The 26752-nt window shown below is 33.8% G+C and overlaps 1 protein-coding gene across 3 annotated transcripts; it reads right to left on the bottom strand.

The window, feature by feature from the left end:
* Nucleotides 1-856: 856 nt before the first annotated feature.
* LOC130804875 (uncharacterized) lies at nt 857-26752 on the bottom strand. Of its 3 annotated transcripts, XM_057669505.1 has the most exons (13): nt 26240-26752; nt 24119-24290; nt 23815-24032; nt 23568-23628; nt 21352-21424; nt 19815-19892; nt 18755-18912; nt 11080-11248; nt 10485-10950; nt 9972-10370; nt 1974-2177; nt 1644-1777; nt 857-1183 (listed from the first exon to the last, which is right to left on the bottom strand). In XM_057669505.1, the coding sequence occupies exons 1-13, from the start codon at nt 26603-26605 to the stop codon at nt 1009-1011; spliced, it is 2673 nt and encodes an 890-aa protein (XP_057525488.1). In that variant the 5' UTR covers nt 26606-26752; the 3' UTR covers nt 857-1008. The 3 variants fall into 3 exon arrangements, 2 of the variants coding, with proteins under 2 accessions (XP_057525488.1, XP_057525489.1); XM_057669506.1 differs by lacking the exon at nt 26240-26752 and having other exon boundaries at nt 24133-24284; XR_009040066.1 differs by lacking the exons at nt 857-1183; nt 1644-1777 and adding an exon at nt 9529-9589 and having other exon boundaries at nt 2099-2177; nt 26240-26718.

Genomic DNA, 26752 nt, shown 5'->3' with positions numbered 1-26752 from the left:
TTCAAATATGTGTTTGCGAAAAAGATTGGAATCAAACGGAGGCCCGAACACAAGGACTCAAAAACTATGATGATCAAGACGGTGATCATCCATAGATGATGATGAATACATCTGCATTATCGTCGGGAGAAGAGACAGCGAAAGGATCAAACCAACAAGATGATGTAGAAGACGAATAAAATCATTAATATCGAACATCGATCAATCAGCATTCAACCACTACAAATAAAAGGTATAACAAAACACTACGTGGTCTTTGATTCCTTTGAGATATGTAGGCAATTCAATATTCCTTCGGGATACTAGGTTCAAATCTATTTTCTCTCTCTTTTGTTATTAATTATCTTTATCGTTTTTTATTAATTTATTTTTTTTCTCTTTAATAAATATTTTAATAACGATGACAAGCAATGAATTTTCCTAATAATCAAGTAATCAACAAAAGTACGTCCGCATTATTATAGTATTTTTATATTATATTTAAAGCAAAAAAAGAATGAAATTGATGATCCGACCCGCCCAACCTGGGAGTTGAAATCGCCGAAATCGCCTCCTGAACCGCAAAGGAACCGTCTGTAACCACATGGAACCGAAATCGGAACGGAAAACGTCCAAATCAATCTCCGGGTGAAACTGAAACTAGATGGAACCGGCCCAACCCGGGACGTGGCCATCACTAGCGAACATTTTTTTAGTATAATTTTTATTGTAATTTTTAAATTCTAATCTTTCAAATCCAAAAATGTAACTTATTCTTAAATAAACAACGCCCGCATATTAAATGTATAACTTATATCTCCGTATTAATCCTATACGCGTTTCATCTGTATTGTTAGATTGTTCCTCACATTTAATCTTTCACAACACGCATTCCTATTAATTTTACTCTGAATTTACTTTAATAAGATTTATTATGGAAAGACTACAATGCCTAAAGCTATTTGATTAGTGTAAGTAACAATAAAGGGAAAAAAGTTCGAATTATCTACAACGAATTGTAAAAATTAATTAAGAAGCCTCATCAGCCACAGAACTATCAGAAATTAGTCTAGCAGCGATCACCTTGTCGAGTGTCTCATCGGGAACTGTCATTCCACTGGTTTCCATATCAGCAACTATGGCTATACCCGCATCGAGTTCTCCGAGATCAAGACAAATAGTGATGATTTCATCATACAATGGACTGTGCAATGAAAATTCCAATTAGTGTATACAAACAACATGAGGAATTGGATGCGAGAAGATGAAACTTACAAACAACATTATCAATCTCATTTCATAGAAGTTATTTAGATCGTTTCCTAGCTCAATATGAACATGTCACTTTATGCTATCAATTTTTACAGTGGAGATTACTTTTTGGAGAAATATCAATACTACAGAATAATAAAAACTTCTAATGGTTTTTGTGAAAGTTGTTATAACAATGAAGTGGTGACTCTTTAAATTGGTAAAAGTCATGTATTGTTTTTGAATCAAACTAATCAATTTCAGCCTTTATTCTTTGTCAAAGTGAAGTGGTATATGACTTAGTAATAACATACTGGTTAGGTTTTCTCAATGAGTTCCCTTAAGCTACAATACTTGGATAACAACAAGAAAAACCCAAAGATACACCAAGAATGAACAACGTCAATACGCACCTTCCAAATCTGTAGCCCAGACTATGTGTAGTCTGTAAGATTGCCAAGAAGGCTGAAGGAAGAGGAACTTTGATGGCAGCTCGAAGGATCATAGCACAATCTCCTATAGTTGGTATACCACCCAATTCTATTACCTGAAATAAAATCCAAATTTACTGTTATCAATTCATTATGTCTAGATGTATTTATATCTTCCATAACTTAGCAATTTATGTCCACTTAAAAGGCTGTGTGGTACGCTGAAATTTTTTATTCCACTTAAAATGATGGAAAGCAAGTCAAACCCAAGCTCTAAAGAAAAACAAAAAACACATTAACCAAAAGACTTGCCTTTGACATGACTTTAATTGCCAATTCAACCTCCCATTCTTGAGACCATCTCCTGGGAGGTCTGTTCTTCAGTTCCCTTTCCCATTCCCATCCCCAGGCATCTGCGAGAGTATACATGTCTTGAACATTAAATATATTCCTTTTCCTCATTTCTTCGAATGCCTCGTACAAATCTAAGGGAAACCAGTCTTCATCATCATCATCCTACATGCATAAATAAAAGTTAACAGACAAGCTACAGGATAGCATGAGTTATCCGGAAATGCAATGGGCAAATACATCATAACTACATTTCACCATGCGCATATACACTTACTACTTGTGTTCTCTAAAGAGGTCAGCATACTAAGAACATACGATGGTGCATCGCGGTCGCGGATGCGGAAACGGTGTCTCTGAAAAACGGCTATAACGAAGAAATAATGCGAATCGCAGCCAATGCGGTGTGAGTGTGACTTTTGAAAAAACAATCACATAAAAGGATTTTGAACTTATAATTGCATTTTTGTTGTTGAACTATTATTACTATGCAATAATATGCAACTAGGTATTATAATTGCAATATTTGAGATTCTTTTAATGTAAAATTAATTAACTGTTAGTTATTAGTTGATTATTTTGTTTATCAATATGAGTAAATATCTTTTAAGTAATCGTAATAATTAAAGTTGATGGGTATTAATAAAATTTTAACGGGAAGACAAATAACGTTGTAACAGTGAAATATCGTTATAACTCTAAAATAACGGGCATTACACGTTATATAACGGTCAACGCGGCGTCTTGACCGTGAAATTTCATGCACTGTTACATAACGGGATTTAACGTCGCGCAACTTTCAAACAGTTTATATAACGGGCATGACGTAACGTAACGGGGGAGTTTTTATTCCATGGGTGAGAGTGTACAATGAGATTTACTATAGCACAATACAACACAATAATGCCAAAGTCTAAAACCAGACTGTATGAGATCGATTTCATGAACCAAAACAAATCAACATAAAAATCTTTACAAACAAAGATTTTATTACCCTAGTGAATACTAATGATCAATAATACTAATCTAGGACTAAACAAATTAATCCCAGTGATCTTTTACATATATAATCCTTCTTTATCAATTCTTGTAAATTCCAATTAAATCGTCCTTAACTCCCATTCTATCTCCCTATCAAACAAATGTTAATACACTTTGTTTGGATCGAAGCAATTGGAATGAAAGGGTATGGAAGGAATTGAAGGGATACAATTTCTTTTGTTTGGAGGAAAAAGATGTAAAGGGATTAGTTCATTTAATTTTTTCGATGACAAAATCTCTCGAAGAATGGAAAGATTTTAAGGAGATTTGCTAGGAAAATAAATTTTCAGTTCCTTTCCTTTCCTTTCCTTTCTCTTGAACAAACAGGGAAAGCTTTTTCTTTTTTATTTTTATCATTTTTTCCCTTTTTTCTCATTCTTTTTCTTTCTCTCCTAAATACTTATGTAAATACTGATACACACACAATAAGGAAGCAATAAAAACACAGAAGATGATTTATGAGCTATCTTAAATACCTACTTGATGTAAAAATCAAATCGAATCATTTTACATGATACAAGTCCCCAAAGTCAAGTGAGTACGATCCGAGCTAACGAGAATACAAAATCAGGCCCTTTGATTTTTTATGTGTCATATGCTAAGTCCCAGGTTCATCCAAGAGCAAAGAAGCAAGCAACAAATTACAAAGAGGCACCCAATGACTCATATGTGACTTTTGGATGGTTTATTGATAAGCCATTTGTGGCTGTTGGTTCACGATTTTGAGCAGCTATGGATGAATAAATGAAGGATTATTACCATATTTAAAGCTTATGGCTGAAATTATGTGAGCAATGATGTGGGAAAGTTACTACAAATCAAGTCCTAATTAAAGAAGGGAATCCTAAGCAATTAAGGAAAGTTAATCAAGGAAAGGATTTTATGAGATGGCAATCAAGGGCACGTTTTGGAGCAGCTCTTGGGCATTATTTTGGTGTTAATCAAGGTTGATTCAATTGTCTTTATTAGTGGCTTAAATTCTGAAGTTAGCAGAGTTTTATTATAGTGACTTTTAATTTGATTACTTTAATATGTTTTTAGTGACTTTTTAGACACTTTAGGATGTAATTTCGTGGCCTATAATAGGGCATTTGATCATATGAATAAAGAGACTAGAATTTGATTAAAAACCGTAAGCTATTTTGCTACTCAAGACTTTGAAATTCTTGTAGGGAATTTTTCTTGCTTAATCCAAGTACTTGTGTGGTTTCACGTCTAGAGGGGGTTATAGTGAATGTTGAGTAATCATTCCACTATAGTTTCATAGTTCATTAGTTGAGGAGTATTCCCTTCTAGAGTCCTACAACCAGTTGGTTTAAAGTGAGTAATCCTACCAACATCTCTTTGTTTGTCAATTGAGTAATCATTTCAAACCTTGTTACCTCTTTTTATCTAGGTATTTTCGAAATTTATCATTTCGTTTACTTTGATTTAAAGTCATATTGAAAATCCAAGAATTCCTTGAAACAGTTTTCCAGCTGTTGAAAACATAGTCCCAACACATCCTCTGAATCCTATCCAAAACCTTGAAAACCCTATCAAACAAAAAGACAACCTTTACCATTCGACAATAGCACCATATTAATCCCTTAAAATCCTTCTATTTTTAAACCTAGGCCTTCTAAGCCAAACACATCCTTTTCTTATCCTTGTTACATTTGAAAAGCCCCTTTTTGTTAATCTAATCCCTTTAGATTATACATCACTATCCCTTAATCAAATGTTGATATTCTTAATGATTCAACAATACATCAATGAAACAAACTCTCTTACACTAAAGAACAACCTCTCACACTTAAAGATCTCACCTTCTATAGAGACTACAATCAATCTAATTCAAATGGACTCTAGGTTTTCAAAACTCCCTTTTCCCTTGTATTTGCCTACTCTCTTCAATCCCAATTCTGATTTGGTCCCTTATATAGGCCTCCAAATTAGTGGAACAAAACCTAGGATAAGTGGACTCCTTGCTCCTTAAGTATAACCCAAAATAAAAACATGTTTTGGTCCAGTCGAACGAGCACCATGGCCGCTCGAATGAGCGCGACTATCTTGTGCACTTGTGCTTCGTTCAAGACACCTTCCTTCCCCACCCTTGCCTCGTTCAAGGCATGAACTAATGCACTTGTTGTGCTCTTTTTTGACTTGTTCAAGACACCTCTTACCTTGTTCATGGCACTCCTTTTGCACATCAATCACCTCATGGAGTGATCCAAACCCCAATCACTCATATCTCATTGCACACACATCATCCTTCTTCAAAGTGCAAGTCATGAAATGGGCTATGAGAATTGACACTTGCTCTCAAGAACTATATCTTTTAGTGGTATCTTCACTTAATTCATTTTTCATGTACACATCTTGACTACCTTATCTTCCAACATTGATTTTTTTGAAGGTCTAACATTCTGATCCATATAGTAATCCTACTCTAATGGAAATTCGACAGATATATTTCAACCTCAATCACATAATATTCTAATTGTTCTCTATTTGAGCCACCCTTATTGAACCTTATGCTTAACATCTTGATCAATATCTCTTTTCTTAAGAAAACTGAATCAAGGTACTCAAAACACCCACTTGTAAGAAGCTCTTTCGTATGTAAATTTACAACAAAATTTACAACATAACTTTTATGATCCTTCATACCAAAAAGATATCCCATCTACTTTGTCTTATTTCAACTTAGTTTACATCTCTAGCTTAACGTTGATTCATCTTTATGTTCGTTCACTAGTATGATGTCATTAGGGAACATCATATGCCATTAACCTTCTACTTGAATAAATTTTATTATTTTATCTAGAGCCATTACAAAATACAAACATGAAAGAGCTCAAAGCAGAATGTTGATGTAGACAAATCAGGATTGAAAATCTTCAACCGCTCCTATACATGTCCTAGCATTGGTTTTTACTTCTGTATTTGCATGGCATACCTTTTTTTTAACATAAACGCACCAAAAGTCTTTTCCATAACTATAAAAATGATATAAGAACCCTTGTTTTTACTCTATAGTACTCAATTTCTTGTTGCGTGAGATGGATAACTTACATAGTACATCGTCCTAACATAAAATCAAATTGGTTTTCGAAAATACTTGTGAATCTAAGGAGTCAATGTACTAACACCCTCTCGCATACATTCATAGTGAGGCCCATCAACTTAATTCCTCCACAGTTGAAGATTAATCCCCAATAATAAAGCTTTTTCTAAGACATTTTTGAAGATTAATTCCCAATAATAAAGCATTTTATCAATTGTGTTTCAAGGAGAATGATCTTTACATCAATGGTGAATGTTGAGAACGATATTCTTAACATCCACTAATTTTATCTATGTAATTCAAATGAAATTCCGTCTAACTTAGTTTTGATTCAAATATTTTTGTTTCAAGTTTTAAGGTTAATGTATATCTTTGAAAGTCTATTAAAGTAGAAGTTCGCTTTCTAGTTTTGACTTTTGACTAAAGAGTCTTGTATTAAAAACATGTAACTAAAAGAGTTTGTGAAAGATCCTAAGATGGACAAGCCAACATCCAAGAAGCTTCAAAGCCTAAGAGTTGAGATTTACAGATCCAACAAGAAAGAAAGGCATGGATGGCATCAAGAACAATCCAAGCCTAAGTAAGGATTCATCCAATTAAAGCCTAAGGCAAGGAGAGGCGTCAAAATGCAATCCAAGCCCATGGGATGATGTATCTAATTAAAGCCTTTTAAGACTCACATAATAGATTCGAGTTCATTAACGCCCATTTGCAATTCAAATAAAAGCAAGGCAAGTCCAAGTTCGAATTCTACCTTTGAATGGCATCAATCAAAGATAAATTTATACCTTTGAATGCAATCAAATATACCTCAAGAAAGCTAGTAACACATATATAATTATAATGTAGTTGAATTCATAAAATATTGATCGCTCAGAGGTAGAACTAGTGTAGGGTCAGTGATGTCAACTAAGATCGCTTTTTTGGGAAAAAAATAGTAAAACAAGTGATGTTGCTAAGTTGGTAAAAAATTGGAAAACCCAAGGCTCATAGCCTTATAGGTTCAAACCATTCTAACTCCTTTTTTTGGCTTTTACTAATTTACACCCAATTCCCCTTTTCTTTGATTTCCCTTCGACTCTTTCCTATTTTCATTATACCTTCCTTCCCTCCCCTTCCCCCTTTTTTTCCCTTATTTCTCAATTCCCTGATCCCGCAGCGAAACAGCCCTCACGGCCTCACCAACTATCGGCAATCCAAGTCTCTACTCGCTCCGCCATCGGCCAATCGACATTCACCAATCGACTCCCGTTGCTGCCATTGGCCAGCAGGCTCTTGTCTTTCCCTTCTTAGGTAAATAAATCATCTACTTCTATTTGTTTATCTTTAATTTTTATGCTTATGAATTATTAGTTTATCTAATTGTTTGCAAATTAGGGCTTTTATTTGTTTATCTATTTAGATAAATTAGGGCTTTAAAAAATTAGGGTTTTTTTTATTTGTTTACCTTATTACCTATTTAGCAATTGGCAATTGTAATTAATTTGTTTGATAGTTTAAAGGTTGTACATTAGATAGTTTGAAGGTTGTATAATTGTGATAATTTGTTATTTAGTTTGATAGTTCAATCGTGAATTAGTGATTAATGATTGTACTTATAAGTTCAAACGGATAGGTATTTCAAAAAATTAATTTCTAGATCGTCTTGTGGCTCTACTAATTTAAGATCCGAAAATTCACCAACCTCCTGAGAGGACGCTTAACATACCTCTTCTAAAAATGTAGAATTGATGTAAGTGTTCTTCCCTCAGCATGGACAATTCCCCAAATCAATCGTTGTTCATTGTAATTTTTTAACGCTTGACTGTATTCTTAAAAAAATTATCGACATCACTTGTTTATTTTTCAGGTCCGCCCAATCACCATGTGATCGCTTGATAGCCAATGGCAGCAATGCATGGCACATCTATGCTACTTATAAGCTACACTCCTTTATCATTAGCTCAAACAAATTTCTTTCAGGCATGACAGAGAAAGGGGGGCATAAAGGGGCTTCCCTACACGTTTTGTATAATTTAATGCTTACAACTAGGGGTGTACATAATTGGACATGGCCAAGGTTTTAACCAACAACCAATGAACCTAGACCAGATTAGATGCGTTCGATCTAGTCTTCGAATGTTACAAATATAAATTTGGTTTTTCAGTCTCTCGTCCTTCAGATTTCAATCTTTATGAGTTTAATATGCATTTAATATTTGTTTTCCGTATTATCTGTCTTGCTCTTCCTCCTCTCTTAACCTCTTTCTTTTTACCTTTATCCACATTTAATATCTGCAGGCTTCATTTAATCAGCTTTCACCAACCTTTACAAACAATTTCAAACTTTGATTACCAGAAAAAAAATAATTTTCAAGGAAATAAATTAATTTTGGAACATTGAGTAATAGTAAAACAAATACTCCCTCTATTTCAATGACTTAGTCCCATTTGGTTTGAGCATGTTTGCCAAAGCAATTATTGAAGCCTTAATATCTCTAATTATACATAACTAAAAATATAAAAAGTTGATACTAATAATCCTTGCATTGAAACGAATCAAACAAATCTCACTTGAATATGTTTTAACTTATTGATTAAGAATAAAATACAAATTAAAAGTGAACTGTAAGTAGTGTCAAAAACCAAACGGGAAAAAGTCACTGAGATGGAGGGAGTATATTATATGTAATTCAAGGGAGTGAAGAGGACTTCAAACATATACATTAGATTTTGGAATTATTGAAGTCTGAATGGATATATAGCACTTACTTATGGTTGAGTTCATTGAAGTCAACTCACTTGAGAATGAGATTGAATTCCCAAAATTCTAGTTTTAGTTCGTTTTTCTGAAAAATATAATGACAGCATATTCTTTCTTGATTAATTCATCATAGTTTTCGTGGTTTCATTCTGATGATGTTAGCATATTGTTGTGTGTTTTTCTTATGAATCTGGTTGAATCTTGAATGTTCTTTTTAGCTTAATTATTTTTACTCTTCTAATATTTCATATGTTCCATATTACTTGCTACATTACAAGATAATGCTCTATTCATTCATTACCCTTAATTTGTAATTAGTTTTTTATCTTTTAAGTTAAAACATAGTCAAATGGGATTTCGTTTGATTAATCTCAATTCAAAGATTATTAATATCAAATTTTATAATTTTTTTATTATTCATAATTGGAGATATTAAGGATTGAATTAGTGCATTGAGTGTGTGAATAAGTCAAATGGTGCTAGTATTTTGGAACGGAGAAAGTGTTATAGGATTATAGGAAAATTTAAAATATTTTGGCAATTATTGGTGAAATTTCATTCATTTGATTTATGTTGGGGTATCATCTCTGTGCTAAAGTTGAGAATAATTAAGATTTAATTGTATATATTAATAAATATAACCGGTCCAAATCAAGACCGAATCGAGAAATATTGAATCGAACCTGAAAAAGTAGTCCAGTCTGTGGTCCTTGGATATTCTACAATCCAATAAAATTTTCACCCCTGCATACAACACTATGAGATAAAGTGGCTCGTGAAAGAGTAATTTCTTAATAGTTTAGTGTAGATGCAGGTTTGAAATCAAGATGAAAGCAATTCTCTTTTTTTTATTATATTTGTGTTCTACTTTTGCCAATTTAACTTCTATATTTGTGTTGTCAGTATTAACATTGGTTTATAACTCAACAGCCCCTAAACATGATAATCCTAGTATTGTCATTTCTTGCACATGATACTAGAAAAAACACTAGCATGCATGAAGAAGTGAGCGGCTGCTTAGAAGCAACAAAGATTATAAGTAGGGAAAAGAAAGGGAATGAAACAAATGGAAGTATGGAACAGTAAACTATACTAAACAGATAAGCAAAGAGGATAAATTTGATACCTCAGCTGCCCTAGATGCCCTTCTCCTTGATTTTTTTGAGGTTGTTGATTGATCTATATCCTTTAACAATTGAACTCCAATCATTTGAGGAGGTTTCTTAGTTTCAGCTTCCTTGTCCTTCACCCTGTCAACCATGTCTACCTGACTTTCAGCTTGTTCCACCTCCACTTCCACTTCCATTTCCTCCTCGTCATCAGCTTCATCATCTTCAACTTCTTTTAAAGTATCCTCAACAATATCAGCATCATCCATTATGTCAAGAGATTCTGATTTCTGCCCATCCAAAGGCTTAGTATACTCATATATGACTTGTTCCCCAAGAAAACGCCGCTTCCAAAATTCTGTGTTGCCTTCTTCTAATTTGATCCTAGAAATTAGTTCATCCAGCTCCTCATCAACCTGGCAACAATACCTTGTTTAATGGAGAACAATAATTGAATTGATTGTACAAACTGTAACAGAAAAGGAAAGGACAGCAAGAGAATACAATCACGTCCATAATCAAAAGAATACCTCCTCCTCTTCTTCCTCTATGGGAGGAACCCATAGTGGCCGACCGCGTGAGATGTTTATTCTCCTAGCTTTTTGAACCCGTTGATAGAGCACATTTCTAGTTCCATCAGTAGGGAGACCTTGGGCTTCTAGTTCTTCTTTTAGCTCAGATACCACCATCTTACTGGCTGCTTTTGGCTTTAAAATATTTTTTTCAGGACCTTTAATAATTTTCTTTAATCTTTCCTCCACTCTCAAATAATCAGATTCTGTTGTATCTGGTCCAAGAACAGCTGGTCCTTCATTCCTCAAGTGATTCAAAAGCTTCCTATGATGTGTCTTCCATTCTTCAAGACATCTTTGCTTGAAAGAGGTTTCAACAGGATTTGAATAAATAAATCCTTCAGCGTCAGGATCCAGAGGAGCTTTTCCTCTTCGAGGAACCCAGCGTTTGCGTGCACCAGTAAGTCCTCCTTCTGAGATATATCTGTGGATCATCAAAAAGAAAGAACAATCCTGAGATTTAAACACTATGAATTTATTGTTAAATTACTTGTACTATTACAATTTACAACCAAAGACAAAGCTCAAGAGACAGACAATTATGAGTTATCACCTAGCCATGTAGTCGATCTCATATCCAAGCTCAGCCTCTTCTTGCAATGGCTCTATCCATGAGCTTACTAATGTCCGGTACTTTCTACTCAAAATCATAGCTCTTGGTGGGATTGGCTGATTATCCTTAGCCAAAGTTTCCAAAGCATCCAATAGCTCTTCAATTCTTCCTATTTTGTCATTAAGCCAAGCTAATGTCAAATTGATTGGCAGTTAGAAGACAAAAGTCACAAACAATCAGAGTAGATAAACTGTTTGATCTATTCTTGAAGTTATAATAGTTCATAAGAGAACCCCTGACCATTTCGTAATTGACCAATTTACAATTAATGGGTACGTTAACAGCATTATTTTAGACAATTTAAGACATTGTGCAAACCTCAAAGTTCCTAATTTCATACAGAATAAGCATTCCTCAAAGTCAGATCTCTTCAACGACAACATTTCATAATCTATAGTACAAGAACAAGATAAATACAAAAAAGGCGTAGACCTTTGCATGCATTATCAAGACCATAGCCATAGAAAAACAGACAAGATGTTGGAAAGTATAATCCTAAAATAGGCAATATAATATTCTGTGAGATAATTAGCTAAATTATTTTTGTAATTTGTAATTATTGTAATTTGGGAATTGATTAATTGTGATTATGTGTCGAGAATTGACCCATTTTTTCTGTATAAATATGAAGTCTTTAACATAAGGTAGAATTTTGACTTGGTATCTGTTCTTGGACAAACCATTACCATGAGCAAGTGGTTGGAAATTTTACAGAACTTCAACAACAAAACACCCATGAAGGCTGCCAGTAGCTCCACTGTGAGCCTTGCCGAAAACCTCAATCATCACAACCACACCCTATGGACCAAGCTTATTGTATGGAGCGGGGGGAGACTCGATTAGAGTTGTTCATTACCCACCAGCTCATCCCACACGGCTCAAATAGCGGCCGGCTTGGACAACAATTTTGAAAATATTTTAATATTTAGACGGGTAATACCCACCCGATAAGCTAAACGGATGGGTAGCAGCACAAAAATAATGCACATTCATAAACTGCCCACTTATTTTATAAATATACAAATTTTTAAATTTTTTATTTAAAATAGGAAAATGATATATACAACCCTTAGGGTTGTATATAAGACATAATCTTATATTTAATTTATATAATTTAATATGAAAACATAATTCCAAGTGCTCCAACTCTGATTTCATAATCTATTTACTTTGATAGTCCAACAGTGTGGACATTGAGTTTTAATTTCCTTGCCTTATGAACTCCTCCTGTAGCGCCTCGTCTTTTAAGAATATTTCTTTCATTGGAGCATTTTGGACAGTGCAAACCTAGTTTTTACGTTTTGTTGTTTTTTATTATTATTTTAAATTTCTGATTTCAAAACAGTTAACATTTTTTTGATTTTTTTGTTAATTTTTGGATGTATATTATTTCAGTTTTAGGTTAGCCCATATTAAAACGTCTTATGGTGAAACAGTCTTAAAAAGAATTTGAGTTAGTTTATTATTGTTGGGCCTCTGTATAGCTATCCCACTTAGAGAAACCCTTAAAATATACTTGTATTTAGACAAATTTTAATGAAAAGAAAGTTAAGGAAAAAGGAATTCCCAACTTGGTATCCGAGCCGACGCTTAGGTTCAAAAAAAATGGCGTATTCTAACAATCTGTTACAAGAAGCTTGGGGGCTCTCTACTCTCTTGTATTATTTTTAAGATTGTATTTTAATTTTTTTTTATATCGGTCATGCCATTTATTCGTGGGTTCTGCCCACTAAGAAAGAAGGTGAATAGCGTAAAAAAATAAGGTCCGCAATGGTGGGCGAGCTTTTGATAAATCGAGACCGCGGGCTAATTTTTATAAGCATGCCCAATTCGTTGTTTGCCCATGAAGACCTCTAGACTCGATCACATTATCGCCCCACCTCCTACTAGGCAAGACCCTGGATACAAAAATGGACCCAACAACACTCCTCTATTATTTTTGGGATCCTCGAAAATATTCACCCACATCTGGAAAACTCAATTTGATTGTTATATTGTGCAGGGTATTCACTCGGAGGAGATCATTGGGCGTGGTAAGGAAAGGAAGGGGATTTACAATGTGTATGAGGTGTTAAAAAATAAGTCACAACGCTTGCTCATGGGTCCAAGGAACACCAACTCTAGTTATGACATCGACGATTTGGTCACCCATCTCTAGGGTATTTAAAGCGCGTTTTTTTTACCCTAGTTAATTCAGGTCTTCAGTCATATTGTGAGTCATAAATTCTAGCATAACGTCATAAACACTCATATTATCCTCGTGAGAACAAGTTTAATATGCCATTTCTATTAGTATATTCTAATGTGTGCGAATCTACCCAATTTTGAGGAACATGATTATTCTTATTATGTTTTTTTATTAATGACCGCACAAAAATGACTTGGGTGTACTTTTTAAAGAAAAAATCTAATGTGCTTGATGTGTTTGTTACTTTCTTAAGATTCGCAAGCAATTCCAGACTAAAATTTGTGCCCTTAGAACTGCCAACGGGGGAGTACATAATTGACGAAATGAAAAGATTTTTACTGATCATGACACTCCACAACAAATTGGAGTCGCAAAACCGAAAAATCATGCCCTCCTCGAAATAACTCGTGCAATGTTACTTGAATAATCTGTCCAGGCATTTTTCGTCTTGAAGGTATAGCCACTACAAATTATTTGTCAAATTGATTGCCCACAAATAAACTAAAATACAAAACACCTTTAACTGCCCTTAGTAGCTACACAACCATTCCCTCATTTCATCCGATACACCCTCGGTCCTCGAGTCTTTGAGAAATTGGTGTATTGTCTATGTTCACATTCCAATACCAAACCAAAATACGTGTGAAGCATGTGCAGTCAAATGTGTTTCCTTGGGATAAGGAAAAAATTAAAAGGGATATAGGTAGGGGTGTTCATTAGCGGGTACCCGGCATTTCGGGTAACCGGAAAGCCGGGTACCCGGTTAGTCGGGTACCTTTTTAAACGGCCAGTGTCCCGGCCCAATTAATGCGGGTACCCGGATAGTCTGGTTGGAACACCGGGTACCCGGATTTATTTTTTGATTTTTTGGGCAGCTTTTCTTGTTAATTATGGACAGTTTATTAATCAGTAAAATCTGGGCAGAAATTGTGAAGAATTTAGGGGAACAAAATTAACTGAATGCACCTAAATCAATGCATAACAATCACAATCTTATGTAACAATTACATGAATATTATTAGATAATATTGTTTATTATATGAGACACTTCAGCTCAAAAATTCAACTACAACCTCAAGAGAGATAGAACTGACTCGTGAGATGGATTATCAAGGGCCAGAAATATGTTCTACCCTCCTTTTAGTAAATTGACATTAATGCTTAAAACTGTTCAATAGTAGTGTATTTAGTCGGATTTAAAAGCAATAACATGTGTAACCGGATTTTAATAATGTTCATGATCCCCATATATTGTCCACTAACTTTATTTTAATACTTTTATAAAAATATTTTTTATAAGTTGTGATCCTCATATTTTTTTCCACTAACTTTATTGTAATATTTTTTAATGTTTATAGTCCTCACTTTTTCTATATTAAATTTATTATTTAATAAAATTTATATATTCACTATCTAAAAAATTCTATAATTCTTAATTCCCGTGAACATTCTTTGTAGAAAGTTTATTAAAAAACAGAGAGACTAGTCTTGTTGCTAATGAATGTTGCAAAGGAGAGAGTAAAAAGATCACAAATTCTTGTGATACAAGATTTCTTTGAGAGACTATCTTTAAGGTCAGCCCATTATATATTTTTAAAAATACTGTATGTAGGCATTACGAATGATGTAAGCAGACATTTAAGATATTGAAAGTAGGCATTAAGGATACGGTAAGTAAGTAGGCATTAAAAATACGATAAGTAGGCATTAATCTTTAATGGGTTGGGCTTGAGATACGTCTCTCAAAGAGACTGTCTCTCAAGAGACCAACTGTAAAAAGATTAGCGACTATTAAATGCCCCCTTAATCAGTACGACAGCGGTTGACCAAATTTGAGTTGATTGACGAAAATAACAATGTTTTGAGAAACCTATATAAGAGTAAGCAGTGACCAAAATACACACCCACAGATTGTTCATCTGTCAAACCATATTTTGTTAAGCGGGTCACTTACCGGGAACCCGGCATATACTGTAATACCCCAGATTTAGCTTGAAAAAAGGATTGATAGACTACTCATATCAACAAGGTGCATCTTCTTTTCTAGGGAGCCCATTTGCTAAAAACTCCACAGTTAAGCGTGCTTGGTGGGGAGCAATCTTAGGATGGGTGACCTCCTAGGAAGTGTTCCCGGGTGCGCACGAGTGAGGCCAAAGTGCGTTGGAAAGACTTGTCTTGGTTTGTGGGGCCAGTCTACAATCTCCATGAGTAGTCACCAGCGGTCCGAGGGGCCGGGGTGTTACATATACATCGGCCCATGACCCGACCCGGTTAAGATGGGTCTGGTACCCGACCCGGATGTTTTAATTTTTTTGAAATTTGACCCACCATTTATGTTGCGGGTCAAAGGGTCAACAGGTCGGGTTTTTGTGAACAGCCCTAGGTATAGGTGTTTTGATCAAGTAGCAAATAGGATGTGCACCTCTATAGACAATGACTTTGTTGAAGGTGAATACTTCTAAAACCACCTTCGATGTCAGGGGAGAGTCATATAAACGATCTAAAGTGGTTGTCTAGTCCAAGTATCCTCACGTAGACAACTCCATCGAAATTGCCCCTCACATTGCTTAACCCTAAGAGTCTCAGTTATCACCACCTACTCATATTCTGTTTGAAGATCCTATTGAGGAAAGCAATTTCGCTATAATAGACAGCGTGTCTAGAACTTTAGAGACTACTCTTGTATGCAAGCGAAGAAGTTCGGGTTAATCCTAATGTAGAGAAAGAAACTGGGACATATCTACTACGTCTTAGGAGTACTAGAAGAATACCTCCAAAGAGGTATGACCCAAAATTTGAGGTTCCTAAACTGATGAAGAAACTCTCAAACATGAGCATTGAAAAAAGGCCATGCAAGAAGAAATCGAGGATCTTCAAAAGAATAGAACATGAGAAAGATGTTTTTTGCCCAAAGGAAAGAAAGTAGTGGGATGCAGATGGATACTCAATCAAATATAAGATTGATGGCTCATTTGAGATACAAGGCTCAATTAGTGACCAAGGAGTACACTCAGACTTAATGGAGGGGACTCCTTAGAGACTTTCTCACCGGTGGCAAAATCGATACTTTTGGAATCCTATTCTATGTTGCTTGTTGCCAATAAAGATTGGCCCTACATCAATTTTATGTTAAGAATGCATTTCTACATGGAGAAATTGAAGTTTATAAAAACCCCTCCGGGATTTTCACAAAATGTTTCTTACGGTGAAAGGTGCAAGTTGAAAAAGGCTCTATATGTGCTAAAGTAGTGTCCAGGGGCCTGATATGGAAAATGCAGTATGTTATGAAAAGATTTGGCTACCAACAAAACAACTCTGATCATATTATCTCCTTAAGAGGAGAAATAGCCTAATAACTTGTATCTATGTAGATGACATGATATTATAGAAAATGATTAAGAGGAAATAAATCTCCAAAAACAGCTATTTCAAGAGTTTGCAATGAAAACCCTTGGAAACCTCAAGTATTTTCTTGGATTAAGATTGTAAGGTAAAAAATGAAAGTTTTTGTAAACCAGAAATCTCTTAACATAAGTTGGAACGCTTGATTGCAAACCATTTGAAACTCTAATGATGGTAAACATGGCTTCAAAATTTCTAAAGAGCTAAATTGACTGATTGTGGAAGATATTAAAGGTTGGTTGGGAAACTATTCTATCTGTCACTTACAAGACTTAGATATTGCATATGCAGTTTGAGTAGTTAGCAAATTCAACTCATGGATGTTGTGTTAAAAATCATGAGATACCTCAAAGGCACTGTTGGAAGAGAGGTTATTTTCAGGTAAAAATAATCACCTAAATCTCTCAGCCTATACAGATGCATATTGGGCTAAGACCAAGATAGGAGAAAATCTCCTTTTGGGTACTTCACCTAGATTGGAGGAAATCTTGTGACATGGGAAAGCAAAAAATAGATGGACCAAGTGAAGTTTAGAGGTATTGCAAAAGGAGTTGTTGAGGTTTTATGGCTTCGAAGATTGTTAACTTGTCTTTCCTCAAAATAGAACTTGCAAGCTTTATTGCGACAATAATGTAGCAATTAGCATCTTAGATAATCCAGTACAACATGATCGAACAAAACATGTTAAGGTTGACCAAAATTTGATCAAAGACAACCATGACGCAAAAATCATTAACCACCCTTATGTACTTAGATCTCTAGCAGATATCCTAACGAATGCAGTTAGATCTAAAGCTTTCGAAGTTAGGCATTTAACATCCAACTAGGAGAGTGTAGGAAAGTATAATCCTAAAATAGGTAATTTAATATTTTGTGCGATAATTAGCTAAATTATTATTATAATTGTTGTAATTTAGGAATTGATTAGCTGTGATTATGGGTCAGAATTGACACATTTATTTTGCATAAATATGTACTCTTTTACCTCATTAATATATAAGAAATTAACCACAAAAACCTAATACATAGGGTAGAATTAGTGTCTAAGAAAAATAAAAGATCGAAAGTATTTTATATATACAAAAACCTAATACCTAATGAAGAAGAAAGACTCAAAGAACACCATTTCCAAATAAAAAAAGACCTTAAGTCTAAATTCAACTACAACAATCCCACAACAATGACAAAGCCTTAATTCAAAGAATGTGGGATTAAAATAAAATTAACAAAACAAATTATAGTGGGAAACCATCCTTGACAAAGTTTACTTTATTCGGCTCTATCTACTATTCTACAACTAAGAAAATCAATCCCAATAATCATCTATATGTATTCTCCTCTTCCATTTATTCAAATCTATTAAATACACCATGTATTCCACAAGATTTACTACATTTACTAAAAGGAGTTGTCCCACCAAATTGCTACAACTACTTATTTACTTATATGGACATGAGCACACGACATTTTATAACTTTCTCTCCTCATACTGAACATTTTTCTGAACCAAATATGCCTTTCACCAAATATTTTTTCTTTCAATCAAAGCTAATAAGTTACTCTCGAAAAGATATATACAAATAGACAAACCTTATATGCAGCAAAAGCTATAGGGCCAAAAAGTATGATTTTGGGAAGGGGGATTGTAGAAATACGCTTTTGTGATTAGCATTTACATCCTCCGTTCCAATTTACTCGCGAAATATGAAATACTTGCACTATTCACTTATCTCCCTTGATTTGTGATTAATTTGTAATCTATAAGTTAAAACATAATCAAGTGGGATCTTGTTTGATTCATCTCGATGCAAAGATTATTAAAATCAATTTTTTTTTGTAATTTTTTATTATACATAATTATAGATATTAAAAATTGAATTAGTGCATTGGACCGCGTGAAAAAGCAAACGTTGCAAGTATTTTGGAATGGAGGAAGTATTATATTAGCATGTGATGTGAAAGTATAGCAACCATTGTCTTAAAGCAAAGTAGTTGGTGACGTAAACAAAAGGCTAAAAACTCCACCTTCTCGACACAATGCTCGGAGATACAAAGAGAGTGGATCACCAAAGTTTCCTTCATTATGTAAAACTTTTGTGCCCCCTTCATAATTTTTTAATGCGCGAAAATGTCGAATTGCTTCACGTATCACACAGTACTTGGTGAAGCATTCCACCAACAACCTGAAGACCGAGGCAAAGCAGAAAATAAAAGTTAAAGGGACGGATATATATATATATATAGTAAAATAACAATAGACCATTTCTTCTAATATCAAGCTTGAGTTTTAGGCTAATATACATTGACAACTATAGCAAAAACAAAACACAAGAAAAGTGTTGTTAAGAAAACTTGAACCTATAACTCCATGCAATATCAAGACTTCCTTCACAATCAAACCACCATTTCTCTACTACTCTTGTGACAGTACTAGCAAGTATATAATCAAAAAACCTACAGGAAAAAAAGGTCGTACGAGTGGATTGCGATAGTGAGTGGCCTCACCAGCCCTCCAAGTGGCTTTGTCACTATCTGAAGCATTGTTACATGGAACATGGGAAGTAGCCACGTTACGCGATTCAGAAACGTTCATCCCTATTCACCATGAAACACAACCCAGATCGCTTTAGGTGACTTCCCGGTGTAGAAAACCTCTTTAAAACAGTATTTTAGCCTTCATTTACAAATTAAAGAAAAAAAAAAGAAAAACTAAGATGAAACCTAGAAAACTAATATAAATCCACTAAAAAACATTTTCTTCAAGAAAAAAAATCATAATTTATTGTATTTTGTTTTCAAAGATTTCTTTATACATAAAATAATGTATTTTGAACCCAATCAATCGTGAGTTAATCTAGGTTGTGTTCCCTGTTGTCGTTCCCGGTTCCCATTCCAAATGAATGTCATTTCAGGTAACAATGGCTTAAAGGCATCAACATTTTTAAATTCAAAAGTCGACATTAAGGATGGAGTGGACTAAGATATAACAAGGGGAAAATTGTGTTGTAACTCTTATACCACACAACTCAAAGTCACACAATAATAACAAAACTCTAACAGTTCTCTTAAGAACGTCAATACTTACGCATAAGTTCTCACATTAGGTTGCAGTCTTTTATAATCTTCAACCATCAAGCCGAGTAGCTCAGCCACATCCTGCACCCTGATTCAATGGAAAGGAAATTAGTTGACATATCTCTGCAAGCCATGAAGTTGACAACATGAAGTCATATCATTCAATAGACATTATCAATGTCAAGCATGGAAAGCAAAATGTGAACAATGGCCATATTATGATATTAAGGTACAAATACATCATGAAAAAATGCCAAATAGTTCACGAAAGTTAGAGAATAAGCTATTAAAAAGTAAAAACAATACATTTCGAATGCCTTACATTTTTAGTAATATTTATGACATTAACATATTTGGTTGACTTGTAAATTCTTTAAGAGAAATTACTTCACATATCAAATTTCAAAATATAACGCCTTCGGGTATGGAGCTTTGATATAGATATGTGTATGAATCATGTCTTAGTAGTTCCCTTTTGGGTAAGGGGTTTAAAGGAGATGAATTCTAGCATAGTAGCATGAACCTCCAAAAGAACAAGAGATAAGGACAGTATAATAGATATGACCTCTCTAAGCTATTCTAATAAAGATTCGTAATGGTGTGTACGTTCTAATGTCATGGCAGTAGAAAATATTTTAAAAAACAAACTTATTAAGAAGACCATGACAAGTAATAAAAGAAACTGCCATCACATTTATGAATGGCATGTCCATATTAGAACTAACAAACATGCTCCATACTCTCAACTTTATATTTGCATGTAGATTTTCAGTAAAGCAGAATTCACAAAGATAATTCTTTTGAATATACGAATAAACAGAAAAGATTCCATTAAAAGGAGAACGAGGAGGTACAATGTGACTCATGCCCATGATGCGGAGACTAGAGAAAAATTTTCAAGTACAAAACTCAAATAGAAATTTGTCTAGATAGAAATAATCCTATAAAGACTTTAGAATCTTAATTACTACTCCCTCCCTTCCATAAAAGAGTTACCATTTGCCATTTTAGGATGTCTTATTTGTTGTTCTTAAAAGAATCTTTCAATTTATATCACAAATTTAGGACAAAAATAACCTTATTTATTCTCATTTTAATATTTTTATAATGCTTATGGGCCCCACATATCTTTCACTAACTTCATTTTAACATTTTTATATTCCTTATGGTCCCTACACGTTTTCCACTAACTTTATAAAAACTCTTTTCTATTAGTTGTGGTCTCCAATTTTTTTTCCACTTACTTTCTTTTGATATTTTTTAATGTTTATGGTCCTCACTTTTCTTCCATCAAATATATTATTCAATTAAATAATATATCCATTGTCTAAAATATTATATTTCTCTTAATTCCAGTGAACGTTCCTTGTGGGAACATCATTAGGAAACAGAGGAAGTATATCACAGGCTCTCGGCATAAAATAAGAGGCTAAAATGCACCTAAAAGAAAAGTAATGAAAATACATGAATAGAATTGCACAAAACTAAGAGAATTGCTGAAAAGGAACAAAAATAAGTGAATGAAATATCAAGTTGAAATTACACACCTGTCATAGGATTCAGCTCTAGTATACGCCTGGATCACCCAATTATATGTCTCTGTATCCGGTTTCATATAATCTGGCAAAAACAAAATTCAAAATGTAAGATTTAAAGATAGTAAGTTGTAATTAAAATTACACCACCTCTACGTTCCATCCTATCTAGACATTCTCCACACATATCTCAGATGGAAGAATTTTATTCAAAGGGTTATTATAGGCTTTACATTAGTTGCAGTCATGATTATCAGAATCCCGATTATGATATAGGATTCTACGATTCTACAATCTAAAAATAGGCAAGCGATCCAGATCTTAAGCATGATCTTAATAATGGTAGGATCATACAATTTTACCAAGATAAAAAATATAGGTGATAGGATAATAACACGATCCTACGATCCAATATTCCAGTGATCCAATCCTACAAGGGTAGTCTCAATCTCTCAATCATAAAAAAAATGCTTATATTCTAGCTTTGACTTACATATAAGTATAAGTTGAAAATATATAGTCATTAGCTTTGTTACCTGGAATGACATTCAGTATGGAATGGGGAACGGGAACGGGAACACAGAACACAACTTAGATTGACTCGGGAATGATTGGGTACGAGATAAATTTTGTATAAAATATATATTAGAAAAAAAATTAAATTAAAATGATTTGCTTTAAGGAATTATTTTCATGTGGAATTTTTTAAGATTTCTAAGTTTCATCTCATTTTTTCTACCTTCTTTTTTCTTTAATTTGTAAATAAAGGCCAAAATACCTTTTAAAAAAGGTCTTCAAAATCGGAACGTCACCTTGAGCGATTTGGGTCGTGTTTCATGGTGATCGGGGACGGACGTTCCCGAATTGCGGAACGTGGCTACGTTCTACGTTCCATGTAACCATAGTTATTAGTACAATTATGAAAATTCATGTACTTACTAATTCAAAGTTAACAAATGATTATTCAAAGTATTACTTATAATTAATTAAAAGATGAAGTCATATACATCTTTAATTACGGCTTAAAACTTTAAAGATGAACTTAAATGAATAAATATGACTGATAATCAACTATCCTATAGCATATCAAAAAATATCTGAAGGATCTTACAATCCTACGATCTGATTCTACCAATTTTGATCCTACCCCCTTATCGATCCTAAGTAGGATTTTGATTCTAACAGCCTTGTTTGCAGTGCAGTGGAACTGTGAAATACTCTAAAAAGAGGGTAGCAATCATGTTTCTAGGTATAGATGGTTCATATAATACCATGACAATACGACAGTACCTGATTTGGACATGTTGCATATCTTCTATTTTGTGGTTTCTCAATATTAGTAAGGTCTTCTTCAAGACTTAATTCCAAGGGATTCTCAAAAATGGCACTTTGTATCTCTCATATCCATTTGCACGACGATTGCCATTAATCTTGTTGCATTAAGTGTAAATCCAATAATGTTCAACTTAAAACCATGTTATTTACTTATTCAACGGTTATCCATTCCCGATGAGGCCAACAATTTAGAGTTCTTTAGTTTCGAATTGTAACAGATCACTTGAATTAACTCATTGAATCATATGCAATTCTTATTTATGTGAAGTTGGAAAAGATGTAAACTACAAAACCAATTGAAAATAATATCTTTATAATGACCAACAACTGATAAGCGTCCAACCCCCTCAAATCACACCTAGGTGACAACTTTGGTGGGAGCCATTTAATGGCATTGCGATAACTAAATATGTGTAGTAAATCAATTTTAATTAATAAAAAACCACTTTATTGAGAAAAAGTTTCAATCAATACAAATTTGAAAAACATTATTTCATAAAGAAAATTTGTTTGAATTGTTTCGTTTAAGCAAAAATCAAGTGAGCAAAACACAAAAAGTAGAAAACCACAATAATATCAAACGAACCCTTAGATAGTGATATCACACGATGATATTTTGTGCAGGTATACAGCACTAAAATGTTTAGTTGCTTGTGAAACTAAAAAGTTGTTACTTTTACATTTTTGCTTCTCAAAATTTTAAAAATGACTAAAAACCCTTAGTTGCAAGCTTCATGAAAATATTCCCCCGTATGTATCAATTTGCTCCTAAAAAGACATTATCAAAGAAAATGTCCCCTATCAAGGGAAAACTAATAAGGACAACAAAGCATGTTGACAGAAGCAAAAAGATATCGCATGATTAAAAAATTCAAGCAAAAACAATAGAATACCTTCTCCAAATTCCATATTTTCAAATGTTGCAAATGCAATTTCCGGTATTCCACAGTTTGCCTACATTCCACAATTCAGGCTTTAGTATAAGAAGCTATGTGGATTAAGTCCACAAATAATCACTTCAGTAACTCGTATGTGAAAAAGAGCAACTAAAATTTCCACTTAGTGTTGCATCATAAAGGCACATCACTGGGGAATCAAAGTAGAAAGAATCAAAAGCAAATGAAACATCTTGATATCTACCTGAACACTCAAAAGACAATTAAAATGGAATGTTGTAGCCATTCGCCCAGCTGCCTCCATTTCATAAGCAATAGTTAAGGCATTAGAGTGATCCCCAGCTTTACAGTCTTCCTCAATCAAGAGATCGTAAATCTCATCCGTAGCCCTCAACCCACCCTCCGAACCCTTTAGAAAGACCTTATTGGCATCTTCTAGATTGTTGCTTTTAACCAACTCCTCTGAAACAAAAAGTCTAATTCACCAAATATGAACGAATAGAGAATAGAGAAATACACCAAAATGTAAGACCTAAATAATATTATACCAACAAGAACCAACCAAGCTTTACAGATGTCATAATTTAACTTCTCCATTGCTGCGAGGATTTCTAAACCTCTAGCAGCATGACCTTTTGATCCAAATAGACGAATCAGTGCTACAAATGTCTCATGGAGGGGAATAAGCCCAACACTCAACTCCCTTCTCAGGGATTGCATCTACACATGTTAACCCACAAGACATCAATGTACACATAAAACAATCAACATCAGATAATTTCATTGAAGATTGTTTGGAAGTTGCAAACACTTGTCATATTTTCTAACACATTGATTTCATTATATTAATAAACAGTGCAATTAACATAGCAAATTGTTATAGATTGAACCCAGAAGGCAGCAATGTGCACATAAAAAGGCAAATAAAATTATCACTTTTGTTGTTACAAGCACCTATCAAAAACTTTGCAAGATTGAAATAACTATATAAATAAAGGGTGCAAAGAACAAAACAAAGTGTTATAAATTGAAACTTCTGTAACTGTGATATTAGGAGTATAGAACTAGTTGCTTGAATTATTGCCTCATACATAGACTAACCTAAAAAGGAATACCAACATTAACAATAATGCATTTCTACCTCATTTCCAAATATTAATATAGTATTTCCCCATTTATCTTTTTAAAAATCTCAAAAGTTGAAAGGCTTCCTTTCCCTGGAAATTGAAAATTACTGCCAATACTTCCTTAGAATTTCGTTCTTCCAATCTCACTCTACATATCACACGGATTTATTTTTCTTTGTAACTCTACTGTCTTCATTTATTGAGCATCCCCAACACTGCATGTAAAAGATATAAAGAAAATATATACACATAAACGTACTTCTATAATTTAGAATTTTATGTCCTCATGGTAGTAAAACTCATAAAAACCCTACAGCTTAGCACTATGAATTCAATTTCACAAAATTTCCATTTGTCACCATCATTTCAGTACAATAAGTTTGGAGACCTTATTCTTAAAAGGAACAAAATATATATTTTAGGATACACAAACCATATTTCAACAAAAAATGGAAAATATTGCTCATTAAGATTATTATTATTAGTAATTTAAGGATACTTTTGGTAAAAGTGATGAGTTTTCTTTCAAATACCATTGTTGAACAATCTAGAGATTTTTTTTCTCGCAAGACGTGAACACTTTTTCATCCTTCCACGTCCCCTCATTTTCTATTCAAATAAAAGAAACATCAACTTCCATTTCCTTCACCTCCCTTCCTTTCCCCATTTTCTCCAATCCAAATGAACTTCAATATTAACAAAATAAAATATAGGGAACGTAAACCAAAATATTAACTAATAAAAACTACATAAATAATGCACATTAATTTTTCTTTACAAATCCTTAATTTTCTACTTCACAACTTTTTTCTTTTTCTTCACCTTATTTTTTCTAAACTTGCTTAGTTCTACCAATTGCTTGATTAACAACACAACATATAGGGACTTTAATCATAAGCTTAAAGCTTATAATTCAGTTGGCTCCTTAGCATGATATCAAAAGCATTATGACAAGAGGTCATAGTTCAAATCTCATCTAGCCTCATCTAAGTATAATAATTAGCAACAAGAATGAGTAGGTTCAGGGCCAAAATTGAAATTAAGATTCATGTAAAACAAACATTGTGACATAAACAGAAATTTACAATAATTTATAAAACATATACTCATATAGACTATATTTTGATTGTAATTTGAAGTGGGTTGGGGTGGAATTTCTCGCACTAATAACTCGTCAGTAATTGGTTTTACAACATACTTCCTCTTAGTTGCTACAGCCTGTAGCAACTACTGTTCATTAACCGGTCTCATTTGGTATATATTTATCCATGTATAATGTAAAATATAGTCAAGTGGATCTTGTTTGTCTTAATGTTTAAATTTTTATTATATGAATTTTAAAGATATTAAAGATTAAATCGTGCATTCGATAATGTAAAAAATAGAAAAGTAGTTAAAACCAGAGGAAGTATATCATAGAGCTTCCATGAACATAAGCTTATTTCCTACTCGTTTTTTAAGCTTATTTCCTACTCGTTTTTTTCATTACAATTACTAATATTAATGCTCTAAGCAGAAGAGAAATAATAGAAATATACATACAGCGCCTTCAACATCAGAATTAAGAACATGAGCTACAACTAATCCGTGGTAAGACCTCGGACCAGGAGTAAGACCAGCAACAATCATATCATAAATAACATCTGAAACTCCAATTGCATCTCGTTTTCTAGCCCTAATCATCAATTCCTCCATGAATACAAGCCTCAACCCTTTCTCTATCGCAGATGAAACTGCCGAAGTGTTCTCCCCCTTCGGCTGTCGTCGCCGCCGAGATTTTCGCTCCGGTGATGTTACCGCCGATACAATGACGGAATTAAGTGGTCTTAACGGAGGAGAGAGGAATTGGGAAGAAGGATGGAGTGAAGTATTGAAGGAGATGAAGTTGGATGACAAGATGTTCACCATTGTTGAGGCCTGAGGGTTGCATAGATGGGAGGGTTGGATAAGGCTTGGGTTTTGTAAAGGTTTTACGGATTACCCATCAAAAGATTAAGAATACACAATTCGGCGGGTTTAGCGTTTTGTAATTATATTTTCGATTTTACACGTTAC

This window comes from Amaranthus tricolor, chromosome 17, assembly GCF_026212465.1.
Source record: "Amaranthus tricolor cultivar Red isolate AtriRed21 chromosome 17, ASM2621246v1, whole genome shotgun sequence".
In the NCBI taxonomy this organism is placed as follows: Eukaryota; Viridiplantae; Streptophyta; class Magnoliopsida; order Caryophyllales; family Amaranthaceae; genus Amaranthus; species Amaranthus tricolor.
This window is presented reverse-complemented; position numbering and strand designations above follow the sequence as displayed.

What these genes read in the sequence shown, in the direction of transcription:
- LOC130804875 (XM_057669505.1), bottom strand. Translation starts at nt 26,605, where the DNA reads ATGGTGAACATCTTGTCATCCAACTTCATCTCCTTCAATACTTCACTC. An exon ending in ATTGTCTTTTGAGTGTTCAG is followed by an intron (nt 23,629 to 23,814) that starts GTAGATATCAAG and finishes TGTGGAATGTAG; the next exon opens with GCAAACTGTGGAATACCGGA. An exon ending in CCGAGCATTGTGTCGAGAAG is followed by an intron (nt 11,249 to 18,754) that starts GTGGAGTTTTTA and finishes ATGACAAAATAG; the next exon opens with GAAGAATTGAAGAGCTATTG.